The sequence below is a fragment of the Anoplolepis gracilipes genome, chromosome 16, assembly GCF_047496725.1.
Source record: "Anoplolepis gracilipes chromosome 16, ASM4749672v1, whole genome shotgun sequence".
NCBI classification, from domain to species: domain Eukaryota; kingdom Metazoa; phylum Arthropoda; class Insecta; order Hymenoptera; family Formicidae; genus Anoplolepis; species Anoplolepis gracilipes.
In genome coordinates this window covers 2390441-2412651 of record NC_132985.1, presented here as the reverse complement: position 1 = coordinate 2412651, position 22211 = coordinate 2390441, and the positions used below count along the sequence as shown (strand labels likewise).

General features: G+C 31.4%; 5 protein-coding genes across 8 annotated transcripts; 3 read left to right on the top strand and 2 right to left on the bottom strand.

Annotated features, from left to right (window-relative positions):
- Window positions 1-61: 61 nt before the first annotated feature.
- On the bottom strand, window positions 62-4193 carry Def8 (differentially expressed in FDCP 8 homolog). Of its 3 annotated transcripts, none has more exons than XM_072908681.1 (8): window positions 4079-4171; window positions 3262-3471; window positions 2771-3062; window positions 2424-2594; window positions 2189-2242; window positions 1659-1900; window positions 1096-1331; window positions 62-626 (listed from the first exon to the last, which is right to left on the bottom strand). In XM_072908681.1, the coding sequence occupies exons 2-8, from the start codon at window positions 3466-3468 to the stop codon at window positions 407-409; spliced, it is 1422 nt and encodes a 473-aa protein (XP_072764782.1). In that variant the 5' UTR covers window positions 3469-3471; window positions 4079-4171; the 3' UTR covers window positions 62-406. The 3 variants fall into 3 exon arrangements, with proteins under 3 accessions (XP_072764782.1, XP_072764781.1, XP_072764783.1); XM_072908680.1 differs by having other exon boundaries at window positions 63-626; window positions 3925-4193; XM_072908682.1 differs by lacking the exon at window positions 2189-2242 and having other exon boundaries at window positions 68-626; window positions 3925-4167.
- Window positions 4194-6279: 2086 nt separating this feature from the next.
- LOC140674530 (P2R1A-PPP2R2A-interacting phosphatase regulator 1) lies at window positions 6280-12202 on the bottom strand. 2 transcript variants are annotated; one of them, XM_072908120.1, is made up of 6 exons: window positions 11943-12202; window positions 9837-10482; window positions 8958-9021; window positions 8301-8689; window positions 7750-7893; window positions 6280-7447 (listed from the first exon to the last, which is right to left on the bottom strand). In XM_072908120.1, exons 2-6 carry the CDS (start codon window positions 9947-9949, stop codon window positions 7219-7221), a joined length of 939 nt encoding a protein of 312 aa, XP_072764221.1. In that variant the 5' UTR covers window positions 9950-10482; window positions 11943-12202; the 3' UTR covers window positions 6280-7218. The 2 variants fall into 2 exon arrangements, with proteins under 2 accessions (XP_072764221.1, XP_072764222.1); XM_072908121.1 differs by having other exon boundaries at window positions 11947-12202.
- A 200-nt stretch (window positions 12203-12402) lies between these two features.
- Window positions 12403-15417, top strand: LOC140674528 (uncharacterized). Its single transcript, XM_072908119.1, has 6 exons — window positions 12403-12700; window positions 12789-13076; window positions 13186-13294; window positions 13542-13889; window positions 13978-14299; window positions 14420-15417. Exons 2-6 carry the CDS (start codon window positions 12808-12810, stop codon window positions 14953-14955), a joined length of 1584 nt encoding a protein of 527 aa, XP_072764220.1. The 5' UTR covers window positions 12403-12700; window positions 12789-12807; the 3' UTR covers window positions 14956-15417.
- A 470-nt stretch (window positions 15418-15887) lies between these two features.
- Window positions 15888-19464, top strand: Lamp1 (lysosome-associated membrane glycoprotein 1). The gene is made up of 5 exons (XM_072907810.1): window positions 15888-16046; window positions 17097-17578; window positions 17763-17979; window positions 18069-18257; window positions 18357-19464. Exons 1-5 carry the CDS (start codon window positions 15998-16000, stop codon window positions 18494-18496), a joined length of 1077 nt encoding a protein of 358 aa, XP_072763911.1. The 5' UTR covers window positions 15888-15997; the 3' UTR covers window positions 18497-19464.
- A 92-nt stretch (window positions 19465-19556) lies between these two features.
- On the top strand, window positions 19557-22051 carry Arfrp1 (ADP-ribosylation factor related protein 1). Its single transcript, XM_072907814.1, has 5 exons — window positions 19557-20752; window positions 20820-20990; window positions 21124-21205; window positions 21445-21616; window positions 21768-22051. The coding sequence occupies exons 1-5, from the start codon at window positions 20660-20662 to the stop codon at window positions 21865-21867; spliced, it is 618 nt and encodes a 205-aa protein (XP_072763915.1). The 5' UTR covers window positions 19557-20659; the 3' UTR covers window positions 21868-22051.
- The last annotated feature ends 160 nt before the right edge of the window (window positions 22052-22211 follow it).

Here is a 22211-nt window from a genome sequence, read left to right as displayed (position 1 = left end):
TAATGAACAGCTATGCTATTTGTGTACGTAAAATATATTTCTGGTACTTCGTATATTTATTTGATTATTAAAAAGATACAACGAATATATATCGGCTAAAAGATGCGATAAATATAAATAAACATTTACTTGATAACCTTAGTAATTAGACCGCGCGTTACAAAATCACTTATTAGCGCAATTAGATGTTATATTATACAACTCTTAATATATACAGGTACAATATCTATAGTTCAGCTATATAACCATAACCAAGTGGATATATGCAGGATATGTACCTATATAAAAATGACAACCTGAAATTGCTTCGATCTGCTTAAAAAATAACAGGTACAAAGTATGAATCATTATATAATTATATAAATAATATTTTATAATATTTCGTAGTATTTCATGATATTCTCATTCAAGAGTCTTTTGCGGTTTCGTCTGTATCACAGTCTTCGGCAGTATCTTGTCCCTGTAAAGCGCGACGTTTTTGCAAACGTGCGCAACGTGGACAGCAGTGGTTGCGTTTGGCCCAACAAACGCGATGATACACCGCCGAACATTGCAAACAGATAATCGAACTCGCATCCCACGGATAAATAATCTCATCATTGCCGCATATCTCGCATAAGTGTCCCCTGAAAAAACATTTTTAAATTTCCTTAAATCAATTCTAATTAAATTAGAGATATTGTATACATTTGTATATACATAAGTCAATGATAAAAGAAACTCTGGATAAAAACAGACAGTAAATGAAATCAACATTATTGTACAAGCAGATTTTAAAACACACTTTGTGTAAGAAATTTTACATGTATTCTAATAATTAGTTTTGATAAATGAATTTGACATAAGGATTGAGTCATGTCAAGGTCGCGATATTCTTATAAACACTAATTAAAATTAAAATTTTTAAGATACCAGAAAATACAGAAGTTTTAAAATACCTATTGTAAGACTATAACAAAAAGAAAAATTCCACAAATATCATTCATATATTAAATTCAAAAATAATTGATGACAAGACTTTAACATATGAATTTGACATAAAAACTGAATTCGATCGATATGAAAGGAATGTATCCTTTTCACTTGTATACTCACCTTGCTTTACAGAGTTCGCACTGCTGTGTAATATGCGCATGCATTGTATCATATGCGGCTCGGAGCTCGTCCAGAAGAATGCCACTCTGAAGATCGACGAGATCCTTGATGGAATAGTTACCTGAATTCTCAATCATGTGCGTGCGCAGCCCGATTTTCCATGGTAATCCTTGAGTACAAGCGTTTAAGCATAGAACTAAGTATCTCTTCATCATCTGCATTTCTCCCCGCATTCGCTACAATTAATTAAAATTTGATTTAATCTTTGCAGCTATATAAATATTATCAATTTATTAGTTCCTTATCACACAGCTTTCATCAAATTAATTAAAATATTTTAAGATTTAAGTTATCATACTTGTTGCATAGAAATATAACTAATGTGTTTGATATATAATGCAAGTACATTATTTAAATCTTTCAGAGTTTTATTTTAATAAAAAAAGATACATCTAATTGAAAATTAATATTTTATCTAACAACTTCTAAGTTAATTTTATTAATCTAAATTTATATATTTCAGATATATCATACACACATAATAGGGTGTAACTAAATTTCACCTTAACGAGGGACAGATCCGGGACCAGGGTAAAGAGTTTCGGGTTTAATTCTTCCAATGGTAATACAGAACGATCCTCCAAAAGCATAAGAAGCTGCGCCGCAGCACGGGACACTAGACGCGGTTCCATGTCCCAGTTTCTGATCACTCTTGCAGGAATAACCATGGCTGTGTTCCAATGACATCTCTGACAGTAATATAGACCACTATAATCACAAAGTCGCGGCTCCACCCACGCCGACTCTAGAACCGTTATTTCTTTATTAGCAGATTATACATAATTATAAATATTGTGCAATTCAACAGATATGTTTATAGGAAATGTAAATACTTGATGTATCGTTGATTTAGAAAATTCTTGTCACTATATATCTGTAAATTTTACAAAAGTTTTCCTAATATAATCGAGTGTGATAAAAAATTGAAACAAAACATGAAAAATGAAAAGTTATAAAAAACTTGCATACAGGTGATAATGCATATATGCACATGATAACATTGTTAATGCAAAGATATTAATATCTCAAATACCTGTATTTTTAAAGGAACTGCCGAAGCAAGACAGCGATAATCCTTTTGAGAAAGCTTGCAAGAAGACAATAATGTACTTACTATTATTATCTCGCGGAATATCTCGTGCGCAATTATCAGTGAACGAAGTAATAAGCAAACGTATAAAATAAACAATAGCCATCTGTCTGTTTTATCTATTATTAGAAAAACATTGATCTGGCTCTCATATAATTTAAAGTTATCAAATACTTACTAAATGTTATTCTCACTTTGCATTCCGCACAACGGTAGCTCTGTTTCGAAAGGCCTTGTTCTGGACAGATGTCTTTTGTATGGGTGTAACCGCCGGCCTCACTGGCGACCACATGCACGCAAACACGACACACATTGCTCAGACACTTCCAGTGGCAACTAAATTTGCAATCTGAAATGAAAAATATAGCGTCTTCATAATCGTCATATTATAAGATTCACGGTTATTTATTAATTCTATTAACTCTATTAACATCTTTTAAATTGATATATGTATATAAATATTGTAATTAGATAGTGAAAGATTAGTTTCAACATAATTAAAATACTAAATTGTTAAACATTTACCACTACACATATACCACGATTGTAACATTGCCCAAATTGCTCCGCTACAATGATCACAGTAAACTGGACTAGACGTGGTGATGTGATATTTTTGTGGCACAAAATGATGTCCAAGGATCACACAAGTTTCAAAAAGATTCTCATCCGAGGTCTCGCGCAATTCCTGCGCGCGTAAACGTAATTCGATCAGCCGTCGAACAAGCCATTTACGCTCGTCTGAACATTCGGCGCTTTCCAGCACCATCAACTTGCACTTCTGTACCATCTCTTGAAGATCTTCCTCGGAAGCATCCTAAACAAGAAAATAATTTATGTTAATTCTTTCATTTTCCGTTTATAATGAAATAATGTCAATTAAACAAGTCTTATTTTTTATTTATAAAAATATATAAATATTAATAATTATAATAGATATTTAATAAATTAATTTCTTTTTATATACATTAACTTATCAATTATTGGACTTTATTTAAATATATTATTTTACATACTTTGGATAATGAGAGCATAGTCTCCACTGATTTTAAGCTGAATGGAATAGTTCCCTTACTGTCGGAGCTATCATCTGCTCCTGTCATGTAATCAGAAGAGGATGACGGCGTCGAGGTTCCTGTACCAGAACTATTTGCTCGTATTCTTGACTCATAATGTGAGTCACTTTCTCCAACAATAGGAGAATTACTTTTTATATCCACCATTTTCTACAAAACATATACCAAGAAAAACCAGATAAAGATGTATGTCTTATTTCCTTATGAAACTAAAGCTATTTCCATATCATCATGTTTATTAGTATGATAAGTGTTTCACGACTTTTGTTGCTCTTAACCCCTTAAAGTTTTAAGCATTTTAACTCATGGTAGAAAAGAGGACAATGATATCACTATCACGTAAATTAAGTAAAGTTAAAATATTAAAAAAATATTTTTAATAAATATTATTCATTATATATGTGTAGAAATATATTAATCTGAAGAAATTAAATACATATAATTTGAAAACAAAATTGCATGAAAACTGAAAATTGTATATAATTACACATTATATATATAAATGCTTCTACATTTCTTTCCCTTTGCACCTTTCTTTTAAAATACTCTTTATTAATTTATCATTATAGCTTATAATAAACAATTTAAAGACAAAGTACATACCACTTTAGTCTATGTTTTTTAGATGAACCTACATAAGCCACAATATGTATAAATATATTCAATATATTTCATTGCAATGTACACGCAATTCATAATAAATTAAAAATTCAACAATAAATTAATAAACAAGATACAAAATTTATGTCACTTTTACGCATTTCGCAGACAATGCAGATTATGTTTGCAAGTTGTTTTTCTCAAGTATTCCCGAGTCAACCCATGAACCGTGAATACGTTCTAAAATCAGCTGATCTGTATGAAGTTTTTAGCGCGAAAATTTGATTTGACTTTCTAAATCTTTGTCCTGAAGCTGCTATTGTTTCTGGAATAAAAACTAGTTAATCAATATATACCTATTAAAAAGTAAAATTTTACCACAGAAATAATTAAAAAAAAAAAAAAAAAAAAAAAAACAGATTTTACTTTAAACAATGTATTTATTTTTTACAAAAGATTGTGTTTGTAATAGCTATGAAATTAAAAAACATAACGAGATTTTACATAGAACTTACATGCCTATACAATTAATAAATATTATTTCATAATTAAATATTACTTCATAATATATCATAATTCTTCAAATACATTACCAATTTTATACAGCATGTTCCAAAAAAAATTTAAATAATAAAAGATCAGTTATGTGAAAATGTGAAGTGTATCTTAAAATTATGTTAGGATACTTTAATTCCTTTTTTTGCATAAATATCATTACAAAAGATATCTAAGAAGCACAATCGTGTGAATTAAATTTAAAATATGTATTTGAGAAAAAGTTTTATATGTATGTGTGTGGTGTGTATATTATACACTGTGTAAATTAGTTTCAGTCTTTATAGATGTAGGAAGCATATGTTTTGAAAAATTTACTTTTTCTTATTAGAGGTTTATAATACAGTATACACAACTATACTATACTGAATTATATATATATATATATATATATATATATATATATATATATATTAAATCTTGAAAAATCTATTAAAAAATCAGTATATGCACAAAGACATTTTACATTCACATTTTCAGATCATTATAATTTCCTAAAAATATGCATCCTACGTAATAATCCTCCTATTCGTGATATTCGTATCCTAAACGAGAAATCACGAAAACCTGAAAATAGTATATTAAAATCTTTAAAAGTCGATTAGGACATTTTATATCAAAGCATGAATCCAAACGCAAATTTTTAATAAAAATCTTTAACGCTACATTGCTTAAAATTATAAATAATATATAATCTATTATCAGTTTATTAACAGACGAGAGGAAGTTCAAAGTATATATCCTAGAACGCATACAAGATCTATACAATCCTTCCTGCGCATATTACTAATATTTTCTGGCACAGTCAGATTCTCGTAGCATTATCAGTCAAGCTACTCCTGAAATATAACTCTACATAAATATATATAAATATAATCGATATTTTTCTATTTATATATATTTATATAATACATATATATTCCAAAAGTAACGCCTCCGATCGAAATAGTATGGAATGCTCTGTTGGATCTAAAGATCATGCACAATAGGTTGCGTTATAATTTCTGAGATTATATTTTGTCAGAAATATATAGACAAAAGTTTGATCGATTTCACGCAAATCAGTGTGAAATCACGCATCTCGAAGATGAAAAAGAGCAATAGCGGGAGGAGGGGGAAGTACTAACTATAATAGTAAACTTAATACTTATGCTTTGGTTTTTAAGTAAAGAAAAGTAAAGAAAACATCCTGCAAAATCCATGTGACATCATTATTCATAAAAAAGCATCAAAAGAGAAAGTTATTTGTATATTATTTCGAAAAATCTAACACAAACGCGCATCTATATATTATTGTTATTATTTATATGTAGGACAAGATCATCTCATAAAATACAAGAACATTGCATGTGTATGTGTGTGTGTACATACATTACAATATCCGATACACATTGGGACTCGAATTTCACATTTGACAGAACTTCTGGCAAATTGACAATTGAAAAGTAAGAAAAATGAGTGATATTAACAAATTTTTTTACTATTACTATTGATCTTCCCTATATACCTTGTAAAGAAAAGGTGTTTCTTTACAAGGTATATATATTATCTCTCTGTAAAAAATTCAGACTATATCTAAAAAGCAAGATAGAAAGAACATTTTAATCTTTCAATTTTGCTTCTCATTGTCAAATGTATTTTAAATTCTTGCATTATATGTGTGTATATATATATATATATATATATATATATATATATATATATAAAGATATATATATATATATATGTATATATAAAGATATATATATATATATATATATATATAGATATATATATATATATAAAGATATATATATGCTCGTATATATATATATATATATATATCTTTATCGCTTTTAACATATTTTTTTAAGAACAGATTTTCAAAACTAATAATCGCATTTAACGTTAAATATGCGCTAAGAATGCAGGTCTAAGGATCAACATTGTGCATGGACTCTTTCTTGCAAAATCAAAACTCAAGTCCCATGATATCAGTGAAAATAATATAAGAAAGAGATTAAAAGCATCAACACCTGTATATAATTAAATTCTGTCTATACAATATTACTGAGCCATTAAACGCGAGATGCAACTTTGATCGTTTATAACAAATACAATTTAAATTACAAAAATTACGCTCATTAGAGCCCATTGGATAGAGAATTATCCAATGTTTAAAACATGATTTATCAAACATTACAAATAGATAACAAAAGCTAAAAAGTTGAATAGAGGTGAACAGGATAAAGAGCAAAACAAGGGATGATGAATAAAGGGAGAGAAGGAAATTATCGCATATATATAGAATTATTGTACACTACTTAAAAAAAAAAAAAAAGAAAAAGAAAAAAAACAGAATGAACCATTTTATAGCACGAGCATGTTTCACTCTGGAATAAATCTAATAGAACGATACGAGACACATGAAGCGTCTTCCTGTCGATATGTATATAATTAGCATAATAAAGAGAGGAGAACACTCTTGGCGCTACGCTAACTCGTACATTAAAAGAAGAACGTATTAGAGGTACTTATCCTCTAAGATACGTCACACTTGCACTAAAGTTCCAAGCAATCCATGTCCCATTACGAGAACGCTTTTGTCACTTTAAACAGATAAGATCGATAGGAGGATAATCGAGCTTTGGATTCAGTATGCAGGACATAGGTACTATATTTCCTACATCGATATGTCAAAAATAACCAATATGACACGTCGAATCTCTAAGCTCTCACACATCCGACAACGGTTCCTCGCGTTCACCTATGATTGTCCTGATTGATCTGATCGACACGGATGTGATCTGTAGGTTTACTTTGATTACTCGCATCTGATAGAGAATCGCTATCACTGTTTGGAGCTGCGCGAATCGGCGACGGACTGTCCACTGGTCGGAAGGAAAAACTAGGTGAATCCGCGCTCGATAACGACTCAGGCGTACCGACGGAACTAATAGTCCCTGGAAGTGGGCTGGACAGTGCATCCAGTCTACAAGAGAAATGATTAGAAAATTTAACGAATTATAAAACTATGCCATATATAATCGTCATTCTATGATATTTAGAAAACAATCGATTGTTCAAATCCAGATATGTTTAATGCAGTAAATTAATTAATTTAAGATCTTGACAAGTTAAATTTGATGAATTAATTTCCTTTTTTCCTATTTTAACTTGTAATTTTTACAAAAATTTGAAATATTTTTTATAAAAAAGAAAAACATAATTTATTAATCTCTCATATTGTGATTTTAGGAAAAATGCAAAAAAGGATTGGTATAAAAAGTATACCTGGATGCCACTGATGTCAGTAAACCAGAAGTACGTTTTGCTGGTGGTTGCAAGTTGTGATCCATCCCAGCCTCATCTAATTCAAACTTTCTTTTGACTGGTCCCAAACAGCTTGGCCTTATCGCGATTGGACTCAAGCTGCGCCTATTATTTGATATAATATTCATTAAAAATAATTATGTAAAAATGAAAAAATAATCTGAAAGTTATAATAACTAATATTTTTTAAGGATAGGCTACAAATGACCATAATATATAATCTTCTAGTAACAACTTTAAGAGCCAGTTCTAACTTGATGTACCTATCAATCACCACCTATTAGATAAATATCAGTAACTGTTATTCTATCTATTGATAAAGTTTACCTATTAAATTGTTACTACCAAGAGGTAATTTTATTCGGTTGAATAAAGCGAATAAAATTACATTTTGTTAATAACAATTTAACTAGTAAATATAATATTTAGCTAGTTGACGAATAAATCTATTAAGAATTTAGAACAACCGGCCTTAAATGAAATAAATTTGCAATGTGCAAAATATAATCTACCTTGTGGCAAACGCTTTTCTCGTAGGACTAGGAGACAAATTGTTCTTCCAAATGTGAATGACAGGAGAATAACACGGTCTTTGATGCAATCCTGATCTCGTAGGCGAAGGTGAAGAACACTGCGATGAGCCAATAATGGAAAGATTTAAACTTAGTGGATCTAACGGCCTCTTTGGTCGTTCCGTTTTATTAAGCTGTTGTGTAGAAGGCTCTGAATCTTTGAATGACAGTCCTTCCGCCTCTAAGGTGAGATCTTCCCATGATTGTGATATTTGCATGGCACTATGAATTTCCTTCTCGTGTGCAGCTTCTCGGCCAGCAACGTCTACGCATTCTTCCTGTCTTAATTGACTCACACGTGGTGTCAATCTAGGAACATTACCAGGACTCTAAAAATAGAAAAAAACAAAGAAATATTGAGATAAAAATATCAATTAATTTTTTTGAAATTAGATAGTGTATAATATTGTAAAATAAATATCACATATTAATCAGATTTTCTCATTAATTACAATGTTAATTTAATTTTATCTTATGAAACAAAAAACAAATGATGTTGAAATAAGAAAGAAAATATAAATAATACCTGATCAGTAGCAAATAATTATGTTATTATTGATTAATGAAATATAAGAACATAAAGTAACATAATCTTACACTGGTGCTGAAGCGTCGTGAGCGTGTAGAATTAGAAAATACATTGTAGGTTGATACAGCATCCCTGTAAATAATAAAATAAGAAATGTTTAAAGACAGTTTACTGTTACATTTGTACAAATATCAGAATTGGCATATATTATCAAAGATTTTCTTACTAAATTATAATATATTTAAAAATAAGCATAATTCAAATTTTAATTAATTTACATCAAACATTGCATAAGTCATGCGTTTGTATAATATGAATGAAAATTTATTAAATGTAGCTAATAAAAAAAAAAAAGAGAATTATATATTTTAATATGTAATATTTTAATCAATATTTAAAATAATTACAAATTCTTACCAATAATTATAATGAAAATTATATACTATTATATTTTTTTAGAATATAATTTCTTATACTTGTATTATAGAAACTCTTAATATAAAAATAAACATAATGCTTATATATTCTTAAATTTTTATACAATTCATATTTCTTTCAGTTTTGCTTCTAAGGGAGAAATAATCTAACATTATATAAATGTACCCATGTATATTAATATATACATGACACTATCTTGCTATATGAATATGCATATGGAAAAGAGTAGCTTTCTCATTTAAGGCTCCATGCAATGCTACTACTTTTACAGATCGTTAAGCAGTTTGAGCAAGCAATATTTCAATTATCCGCTCATAAAAGTCACAAATAACAATTCTGGATGATAAAAATCATTATTGTAACTACACAGCATGTATTAGACTTTGGAATTGAATTTTAAAGACTGATTCTTGTATCATTATCCTGAGTCAGGAGCAATAAACAACCATGCTATACTCTAGGGTGCAAACTGGAACATCCTCTTGGACAAAGAAAATCTCCAGACGTACCTCGACGATGATGTAGACGGCGTGGTGATGGACATGGTCGCGCTGCTAATCTCGTTAATCATCGGCGCACTACTTGATCGCTTCAGACTCACGATCGGACAATCAACATCCATGATTAAGGGGGCAGCGCGCGGCAGTCCCAGATGTACTGAAACAACGTGGTGGAGCGTCCACGTGATGGAGGCACATAGAAAAGATCCCGTGGATATCCCGAGAGTACCCGACAACGTCGTCTTCCTCGATGACTCCTGTCGTTGGAGTTCTCGCGAGGATTTTTCGAGTACGATCCTCCGTATGACACCGTACAACGTCGTCTTCGTTGGTTACCGTTGCTGCCGCGGGCATCGAAGTATTTATCTACTCATTATCTTGGGGAAGATACAGAGTCTTCTTCACGACTTGCCTGAGAGACTCATTTTCCGGAGGAACGATGTGATTATCACGGTCGCAGACGAGTTTCACGAATAAGCCGCCCAAGAAGAAGTAATCGAGAATGACTCCAGAGACCGGTTCACGAGAGAACCGACAGGTCGGAGTCGGGCGAGTCTGGCAAAGTCTCGTCGCTGCTGCTGTCGATATTAGATGCTGGATGCTGTTGTATTCGTGCAGAGTTTGTTCGGGGATACGACATATTTTATCGATCACCCTATTTTGTGGCATGCGATAAAATTATAAAAGATTACAGAGGAATATAGATGTATCTGCGAGAAATAACTGTAAGGTAAAATTTTGAGAAAGAACTGGGAATTTTTTGAGTGAATACAACAATCTCATGCTGAGTGTTCGAATGTTCGTGATTGGTACATACGTCTATCTAAAGTTTAAAAGCATGCCAATTACGAACAGTTATTTTTACTGAGCGATTTTCATGCTATATAAATGCACCTATTGAAAATTGAAATTGAAATGAAAAGGGACAGATTAAACGTGATTGGCTACGCCATGTTGTTTTTCGAGAGGCATCAATTTCATTTCTTTCCTTGATTTTGCTCTAGTTATTTTTTTATTCCGGACAAAATGCTAATTTGAATACTAAAGAACAGCACAAGTATATATATATATATATATATATATATATATATATATATATATATATATATTCATTTTTAGAATAATTTTAATTTTTACTATATAAGTACAGACTGCTATAGTTGCTATGTTCAGGTTGGTTGTTAAATAAGAGCGCCAAGAGTGACCAATCAGTGACCAAGAACTAAAAATTAGATATAGTTTGTGCTTGTGATTTAAAGGAGATAATAGGTATAAATTTTGTGATTGTTTTATGAAAAGGTGTAATAGCACTCGTTACTCGTTATAAAAGTCATGAAAAGGATGAGACGATAACTTCTTTAGGTATGTAATATAAAATTTAATATATATAAATATATATCACTTTAAAGTTTAATGTAGCTTTTACAATTAAATACTATAATAATTATATCCGTTTCAATCATATTACAAAAGTTAATAATTAATATAAACGTTAATAATAATAAGTGAGTTTATATAATTATTATTTACATTATGTAATGTGTATATATAGCTTTGAATTAAAGAATTTGAAAAATAAAAAAAAAATTTGTGAAATAATAGCATAATAATAAATAATATTAAATAATATAAAAGAATTTGAAAAAATGTAGCTGATTTGTATTTCGCGCGCAAAATGCGAGTGACCAAATAGGAACACTCCATTCACTTTTGCTATAAGATATACAGCCTAGCAGTCCATATACTTATATAGTCAAAGAATTTTAATACTTTTGATACATTATTACAAATTTATTGCTCTATATATATATAAAACTCAGAGATAAAATAAGAAAAATAATAAGAAAATTAAGCATTTAAATAATTATAAGCAGGGCTCAGATCAGACTATACATGAAATTAAAAATTGAAATTAGGACAAAAGAAACTTAAATTTCTTTATCCATTAATCATATTTCAAAATTCTTATTGTGTCTGAATTCTTATTGGAATCTCTTACAATTAAATATTTCTATATTTGCAAGATTGCAGTATTTTTTGCTACAAGCTACAATACATGAAAATGTATAATATGCGTTACACACTTTTAGAAACAGTAACGAACCAAATACTTACATACATAGTATTTTCGCAAATCGCACTGCGTTCCGAAAGCATCTCGCAATTTGTATTAATTCAAAACCGGACGTTTTTTCCAACATCGGTTCTAATATATTGTAAGAGAGTTTTCCCTGCCAACTGTCAAGTGTAACACGATTTCTGTTTTCGAAAACAGTAGTCGTATCGCGAGCGGAAGCCGAAAGAAAAATTCGACGGATGTCATCACTATTTGCTCGCGCCCTTCGCGAGAATGTTGCAACGTGATCGTCGTGGTATGTAGCTTTTCGTCTTTTCAGCAAAAATCCCTCTAATCTATCGCACCACGCGCGCCACGACAAACTCAATCACGCATTCCGGGTCGCTAAGAAATCGAAGAGGACCCGGTCGCCTGCTCGCCCGGTTCGCCTCTCGAAACTCGGTCTGTCTGTGTTCACGGTTCCCGGTGCGGCTTCTGTCACGCCAATTGTCAAAACGACATCGCGTAATATAACCTCACCTCGTCTTCTCGCCCGGACTGCCTCCCAGTGAACGATGTTGTTGATGACATCGTGCTCGATCGTCGTCGACTTGAATTTTCATCGAACGACGATAACGATGGCAATGACCACGACATTTTCGCGATCCTCGAGTCGAATATCCTGATCACGATTATTTGCATTTATCATGCTAACCTCCTTTTTGATATCGCGAATTTCAAACTTGATTCGTTAAAGAAATCTCTGATTTGAATTGTAGTTTCTTGAAAGAAACACGGAGATTATGCGACGATGATGGTAAAAGTTTCGTTCGCGTTGATGAAAGAAAATTAATTTTGTTATTATTGATATCAGGCTAATTTTCTTTTTGATTTTTCTTGTATAGATTAACTGCTCTCCTTACGATGGATGTGAGCACTAGCAATAATGACGATGTGTCCTTCCGTTTGGGGGAAATGTTTGACAGTTACGAAGAGCTGGAACAGAAGCTGGACAGATTTTCAAAGCATAGTCTAGTACATTATTGGAGGAGAGATAGTAGAACTGTGAGTGGAGCTCATATGAAGACTGCACGACCCATCAGTGAACGATTAAAATATTATTCCGTCAAATATGCTTGCATTTATGGTGGCCAGAAATTCCTACCACGTGGTGCTGGCAGAAGACAATCACAGTTAGTCTCTTATTTTTTGAATGATATATATTAATGTTAAATATACAAGTATTAATATCTATAATTTCAATATAACTTTTTGTTCTTATTGATATGACATGTTATACAGGTCTATACGAACAAATTGTCCTGCTCATATTATGCTTAGGGCATCTAAAGATGGCACAAAGTTAGAAGTGACCAGTGTCAATAATGAACATAATCATGAAATCTCAGAGGTATGCAGATTTGAATAATTTATTTCATTATCTTATGTATAAAGAATTTTGTAATGAATAATAGTATACAGAATAAAGTAATTTTAGGGACAAAAATAAATTGAAAACTTTGAATACTTTTTTATACAAGTATCACTTTAGGGGAACTTATGATTTTGAATTATTGATTTTGAACATATAACATTGAATGCTATTCAATGTTATATGTTTATATTAGGTGTTTACAAAAGAGTATTTTATTCAATAGGAACTGTTTAAGAATCTTCCACAAGAGAGAAAGCTTTGTGGTGAAATCAGACAAGAAGTTCAAGACCTTTTGCAATTGCACATTGATCGTAAAAGATTGAGGGAATATGTGCGGTTGCGTACTAACAAGATATTGCGATCCAAAGATCTATTCAACATAGCAGCAGCTAATAAGCAAAAGAGAGACATCACACCAGAGCGAGCATATCAGTTATTTAAGAAGATTCATGACATTGAAAAGATGCAGGCCAGAAATAGCAATAGAAAAATATATCCTGAATCTGAAGATGAGATAGCACAAACCATAAAAAGAATGAAAAAGGAACAGGAGTCTGCCTGGGGTCAAGATGTAAGACATAACTAAATTCTTTACATTAAATTTTTTACATTCGTCTTTTTCATATATGAATGATTATAACAAAAATTTGTTTCCTCAGGGATTATCGACAGAATTAGAAGTGAGCGAGGGAAACGATGGTGAAGATTCTTATAGCGGTCAATTGACACAAGAAGAAGTAGTCGATGAGATCGATACAAATGAGGAAGAATTATTGAGAGCAGACAACGAAGGTGACATAATAACAACCGATGGAGAAATAGTAGGTGAGCTGGTAATGGAGAATGGTGATCCATCAGTAATAGTCGAGTCTATTGTTAACGCTGACGGTTCCGTTTTCGTCGACGAGAGGGAATTCAACAGCTACTGCAACAATCATTTGTCACACACTGTAGATGATAGCCAATCACCAAAGTCGCGTGGTAAATAAATTTTTTCTTTCTAATGATTACACATGGTTACAATGATTATAGTGGAAACATGTATAAATATGTATAAATTAAATATGTATAAATATGTATAAAAGACAACTCTTATATCAGTTTTAGATATAGAAACCATTACTTCATCGACTACCACCATTGAAAAAGTTACAAAGGAAACGTCTGCTTCGCCTAATTACAAATCGCAAACCGACTCTTTGACACTGCAACAGTCACCGAAGTCACCCGGCAGTTTCCACGAAGCGGACTCAAGAATTTGGATCATGAAAGAAAACACTTCCATGGAAACGGAACCAGAAAGTGGGCCCGAGAGCGAGACGAATATGACGACCAAACCGATTCCTATGGAAAAGTCGGATATGGAAACGCGCGAGGTAGTATTATCTGATGAAGCGAGCCACCAATTGCTTCAGGAACAACTGGCGGTATTGCGCGCCGAAAAGGGAAAACTGTATCACGAAACTGAAGTGCTGAAACTGAAGAAAGATAAGCTGAAGTTGCAAATCAATTGCTATTCAAACGAAATAAGGAAACAAGAAATGGAAAGAGAGAAGCTCAGGCTTGAAATCAAGCTACTTCAATCTAAAGTTATGGAAGACACTAACGATGTATCACACTACATCTTTGTGCCTTAAATTCTCTGATTCTATCGTAAAGTGATTGTAAATAATAATTTGCATTGCTTAAGAAGATATATTCGTGTAGATATTACGTGCTCATATATCTAGACATATGTTTATCGCTATAACAGAGTTTTATCTGTGACATTAAAATGAATATATTGCAAGCTCACATGAGAAGCAATAGACAGATTTTGCTACTAATTCTGATAAGATATTCTTCCTCATTAAATGTGTGATATGTGATAGATAGAATACATATGACGATGTATATTACACAAAAATACGAATTTTATATGATATTAATTTATGAGTCATGCTAAAACATCTTTTGATTTCTTACATAGAATTTTACTATATTATTGTAAAATAAATAGCTAGTATTTTTATTTGTCTTAATTAGGTTTAATATGTATATTATTCTTTGGGAATTCTCTTTAATATGATATTTAGTATGTTGTATACACACATTGTATTAAAAATTTTGTCTTCATTATTTTTATAAAAACTATAGATGTATATGTGATCTTTTTTATTTTATGAATTATGTAGATTCCCACAAAAACTAATATACACGTAGCTATTATAATTATAAAAAATTTATAAGTATTTAAAATAATTAATATTCGGATAAAGTCAGATTAAGTAACTAATATAAAAATAAATTAAATATCATACATAAAATTAAATTAGCTATACACTTCATAAAAATTTTCTTTACAATGAATTGCAAGTTGTTACATTTCAATTGTCAGTTGGCAAACTTAATATTTTGAGTGTCACATTTTTTTTACTTAAATATAACATGAAAAAAAATTTCAATTTAATATGTACATCATGGAATTATGTCATTCTCGATTCAAATAAACCGCCATTATCCCCTCCCCCCTTGACTACCATGAGTACCAAAAAGTCGAAACAGATGGCAGCAAGAACGCTAGTCTCGAATTCTTGCGGTCCTTCAATGGATTTTTCATTTTCCTGGATTGCGCCGATTGTGACTCGCACATACGTAACGTGGTAGTTTTCGACCCTACTTCTACGAGCGTTTAACGATATGCTGAAACCCTTGCTGCTGTTGTGCTTGGCCGCGACGATTGTGTCAGGTAAAGAAATCTGCGACAAAGTTTGCGATTTCATTGTCATCTCATGACATTGACAGCTGCTGTTCGCGGAAATGTACTCCCGCTCCCGCGACGTGTATTCGATGCGATGTTGGGCGATTCCCGTCATCGTCGTCACTTGCCGTCATTATTGTCGGTTTTGCGCGATTTTTGGCAACGAAGAAAGAAAGGGGAAATAAACGTCAAAACAGCTGTTCCAAAAATTGTATTCTTGCATCGCAATAGCCGCTATGTCGAGCACGAAATTAATAATTGCGTTTTCAAGTCTTTGGAGACGCCATGATGAGGCGTATCTACCTATCTACTGTTCGGCTTTTTTAACCGATATATAGATATATTGTTATACGAGAAACTCGAGTGCAGTAGCACTCGCATAATTCGATGTATAATGCATGATGATTAATGCTTAAAACAAAACGATCACTCGGCATACGCGTGAGATGATATTGGGACAAGCTGTTCCGGGAAGAAGGAAGCCAGATTGCGATTGTATTATGTTACACGATAAGGACTAGGTATCGTTTTTCTGTTTGAAATTTGTGTTGCAGATTAAATCGGTTATGGATGACGCCTCTCCTCATTAAATCTGTCGTCGTGAATTTATAATTATTTCAATTTGCTAAATTACAAATTAGTTCTATTTATAAATACTAAAATTTATCTTTTTTTTTTTTTCATATTGAACTTTGTTCCTCTTTATTTAACATAGTTAACAATTTTCTTTTTCGTGGTTTGTTATAAACGAATATGCGATATGAAGAATTTTAATGTAAAAGAAAAAATTATGAAATATTTAAAATAACATATAGAATATTATGTATGTATATATAAAACTTTTAATACTGTTTATATTATTTGAATTTGTATATCTTTAAAATTAGAAATGAAAAAAGAAAACATAATCTGTTTTTAGAAAAATATTTTCCTTATATTATTTTTCATTTTGAAGACTTTTATTTATGTATGACCTTGAAAGTTGAAAATGGCCTGATATAATACAGAAATGTAATTGTGTATGTATGATTTTAACAGCTGGCGATTCGAAGAATGTCACTACCAATAACACAAGTGTTCCTATCAATTCAGCCGGTGACAATGTAGCTACAAATTCTCAATTGCCATCGGAAACTACTAAACTACTTGTACATCCAAATGACAAAGATGCATCTGTTTCATCCGAATCAACTACAACTTCAGGGACTCCTTCCAATGAAAATATACCTTTAACCAATACTATTACAAGTGAATCTACAATAAAGTCAACTCCCATATCAACAATTACATCTGAACCAACTACAACTAAATCAACTACAACTACAACAACTACTACAACTACTCCTAAACCAACTACAACACCTATACCTTCACCTACAACTACACCAACACCAGTACCGACAACACCACTTCCACCTCCAAGTACTGGAAAATGGCACGTTCGAGAGAATAATGTAACGTGCATTGTAGTCCAAATGGCTGCACAATTAAATGTTTCTTATCTTGATGCCAACAATGTGGTAAGCATACTATTTGTAATATATATATGTATATATATATATATATATATATATATATATATATATATAAAATAATTGTTATCGAAATTTAATATAAATATAAGTGAAATTGAGATTACACTATGTATAAGTATAATCTATAAGTATAATCACACAATGTTATATCTGTATTCGCTCTTTGCAGACAATCCACAGAGCAGTGGATATACCCAGTAACAGTAATGGGACAGGACAATGTGGTAAATCTGCACAAATTTTAACACTGTTATGGGGATCGCAGAGTAATTCTACGATAACTCCTCAAAATAATTTCACATTACATTTCGAAAAGAACGAGACGGACAAACTTTATTCTCTTCATCATTTAGAAATCACTTTGGTAGCGGAAAAATCACCGACTAGTAAGTCATATATGAGTTATCTAATATAAATAAAGTTGCACTTTGATCTCTTACACATTTTTTTCTAAGACAAACTTACGCCATTCCAGATAAAACAGTGACGCTGGTACATAAGGCACCACAATTCAATACTGGATTGAGCAACTCTTATAGATGTCTAAAAGAACAATCGCTGAACTTAACTCTCCAAGGCAATAACAATACTGTAGGGCAACTGAAAGTATCCAAATTGCAGTTCCAAGCTTTTAGAAATGATAACGACACTGTTTTTGGCCTAGGTAGGTTTCATGGGTTTTTATCTTATCAATTTTCCGTTATATACATTCCCATATTGGTATTGCTTACTAATTTGTGAAATTCTTTTTTTCTTTTCTTAGCTAAGGACTGTTCGTTCGACACGCCCGACATCGTTCCTATAACCGTGGGTTGTGCATTGGCGGGTTTAGTGGTAGTCGTATTGATCGCATACCTTGTCGGCCGCAGACGAAGTCAGTCCCGCGGTTATCTTAGTATGTAAGCCGAGCTTCGTGAGATTTCTTTCTTTTTTTTTTTTTAATTGTTAAATTCATTTTTTATGCGGTTTTCCGTTAATGGAATCGATTGTCTTATTGAGAATTTATGTAGTTGTACTTTTTGTGTTCTATAGCCACGAGGGCTGTGACACGTTAAGAAAAGAAAAAGTATAGTTTATACATTTATAAAGTTATCTCGTCCGTGTGCAAAGAGGGGCAATTAAAAAAAAAAAAAAAAAAAAAAAAAAAAAAAAAATATGCGTTATCGATATGTATCGCAAAGCGGTTTAAATCGATATTCGGAGTGGGTGAAAATTTTGAAGCAACGTGCTCCATTCTAAAAGGACGATATATTCTACGATAGGAATGAATTAATATAGATAAGTCATGTGAGATCTGCATTATGCTGCTATTACATTTTTGATTAGCAGTGACGCGATTGTTTGATTTTCCATAAACATTTTATAACATGGAATGAGAATAAGAAGGAAATTCGTTTTGATCGATACATATGACATTAAAATTAGATATTCGCGCTGGATCTATAGCTTCACTTAATAACATTGTAACACGAAGCTTTCCTTTTTTTTCTTTTTTTTCTTTTTTTTTTTTTTCTTAAGAATAATTATTTTTCTGACTTTAATTTTACTACGATGCGATATGCCTTTTCTACGTCGCACTGTATACATACATCGATATTTCTATGTTTTCGTTACGTTCGTACTCGAATTCTTTTTATTAAATGTACTGTGAAGTAATAGCAGTTGTTTATATAACCCTAAAGTATGCGTGCGTGAGCGTACCAATAATAATATGAAGGAGCACGAACTTCCACCAATTGATTTAATGTTAAAGTTTGTGCTTTACTTAATTTGGAATACACGCAATTTAGACACTACAAACAGTGCAATCTTCTAGATGTAAAAATTTATTAGCTAATATTATATAGAATAAAACGCAATCACAAACAATAGCTCAACTCTCTCTCTCTCTCTATATATATATATATATATATATATATATATATATATATATATATATATATATGAATATATAGGCAAATTTTGCAGAAACTTGTTTCCTTCGGATGTTCTATTTAATGTAAGTGATAGTCTTGAAAAGAAAATAAATATGTGCTATACTGCTTACATGATCCAGAGAAGCACTGATTTTAACAACAGATTTAATGGAAAATATACTGTATTTTTACAGCTGCTGTTGCTTTTGAAAAATTTTATCTAAAAGATAATGCAAGAATATAAAGGGAAATCTAATGTATAAAAAAAATTTATATAAAAAGAAAAAAAAACAAATGGAATATTGCAGAGTTTAATGGGAATTTCGCGTGGGTACCGTGCTGCTTCATAAGTACTATATTGTGAAAAGACTGAGTGTGAAAGCGAAAGTAGAAAGGGGGCAAAAAGAGTTAAACTAAGTAAAACAAATAAACGTAATTGAATAAAGCACTGTACATATAAAACAAAGTAGTGATACTACTTTTGGATTATATAAGTACGTGTATTGCGACTAGGCAAAATCTACACATTATCAATAATAAAATGGAATATTTCAAAAATATCAAATCTCCGCGTTCCTCTAATGATACATTCTCCGTGCAATCTGTCGAAATTTTTTAAAATCTTCTGTATTTTTTTTTTTTTTCATCGAAATCACATCTACACGAATGATGATTGACAATTTTGAAATAATTTTAGCAATATATAAAGTTACTTGATTTATAAATTTATTCATTAAACATAGAAACTATATGACTTTAATGACAGGAGCAATCGTACAGTATTTTTGGTAGAATTTCTTAGATGAGAATACTTAATGGGATAATGATTTTTGATTGCCACTTTGATTCATATATAATGGAGCACTCATTTGAAAATCTATTCATCGGAATAAAATAGCGTTTATGTGTGTGTAATTGATCAAAATTGTTGCTTTTTTTCCTTGATTGGTCTATCAAACACTATTCTACTAAAACGAATAATTTTCCAATGAAATAAACATATAATATCAATACATGTCATATGCATGTCATACACGACACGTGTCCCATTAATGGCGGCCGCCGACCTAACCTTTGAGAAATGTAGACGCAAAATGTAAACAATACGACATGTAAATCGTGTTAGCAAGCGCATCGACGGCTAATTGAGATGTACACGTTGCTGCACGGTTTGTACAAGTATTTGGTGCAAAAGGACGAGTATTTCATATTAATTTTGGGCCTTGATAATGCAGGAAAGACGGTACTTATTCTAGAATACTGCGAATTTAGAGGTTATGACATGAGGAACTGCTATATGTTACTTTTAGACTTATCTGGAAGCGGCGAAAACGAAATTCACCAAGAATTACAAGGGGATGAATCCGAGCAAGATCACGACCACCGTAGGCCTGAATATCGGCAAAATTGACATCGCCGGAGTGTCCTTCAACTTCTGGGATCTCGGTGGCCAAGAGGAGCTACAATCTTTATGGGATAAAGTAAGCGATAATGAAATTAAATATTGCCTATTTTTATTCCTCTTTTCTCTGTGCATTATTATTTTTCTCTTATTTTTATTTGTGGAATTGCACGAATAATATTTTGCTAATAGTAATATTATTTTATTTACAGTATTACGCTGAATCTCATGCTGTGATTTATATCGTCGACTCGTCCGACCGTGACAGAATACCAGATTCCAAAGAAGCTTTTGGTAAAGCATATTCTTTAATAACGTTTGATAAATTAAATAAGTTATGAAAGAAAAAAAATTATGTATCAAACAATAGTGTAAAACATAGTTTTTAATATTTAAAAATATATTTTTAAAAATTTTAAATATTTTAATTTGTGAAATTAAAAATGTCCAACTTCTTGCACATTTTAACGAGACATAAAATAGACAATGACTAATATAATAGAATAATATATATAAATTAAATTTGATTTTAGATAAAGTGATATCGTCCGAGCATCTGACAGGAGTACCATTATTGGTGCTAGCAAATAAACAGGATGTACCTGATTGTATGGGTGTCAGAGAAGTAAAACCAATATTCAATCAAAGTGCGCATTTAATCGGTAGAAGAGATTGCATGGTAATGCCTGTATCGGCACTTAATGGGTAAGTAGAATTAACGTTTTGTCTTTTACCGATTTTCGTAGTGTATAAAATTTTGAGAAATAAGATTAGCATCTTTTTATGTTACATAAAATTTCACGAAGCATTCCTTCTGCATTTATTATGTGTGATAATGGCTCTTATTTTGAAAAAGGGATGGTGTAGACGAAGGCATACACTGGCTGGTGGATTGTGTCAAGAGAAATAGTGATGTACGGCCACCTCGCAATCAAGACGACAATTCCTTATCGTAGTTTTGTATGTGTGAACATTCCTGTTTTTTAATTTATTATCAATAATATATATAATATTATTGATGCGCTGTACATATATTCACGTCATGTATGTACAGTGTTTCTACAAGCAGATTTCTTTTTTAACATGCATCTTTCATCTCCCTCTATATTACTTTAAACAAACATGTTATGCTTGTATATGATATTTTACATATTACATGTATAAAATTATTTATAATTTTTTACAATATTATCTAAAATACAATTACAAGATGATTGAAGAAAAAAACTACTAAATCTTATTAAATTGTTAGTATTGTGAATGAGAACGATATTATGAGATGAATGATAATGTATGTGAT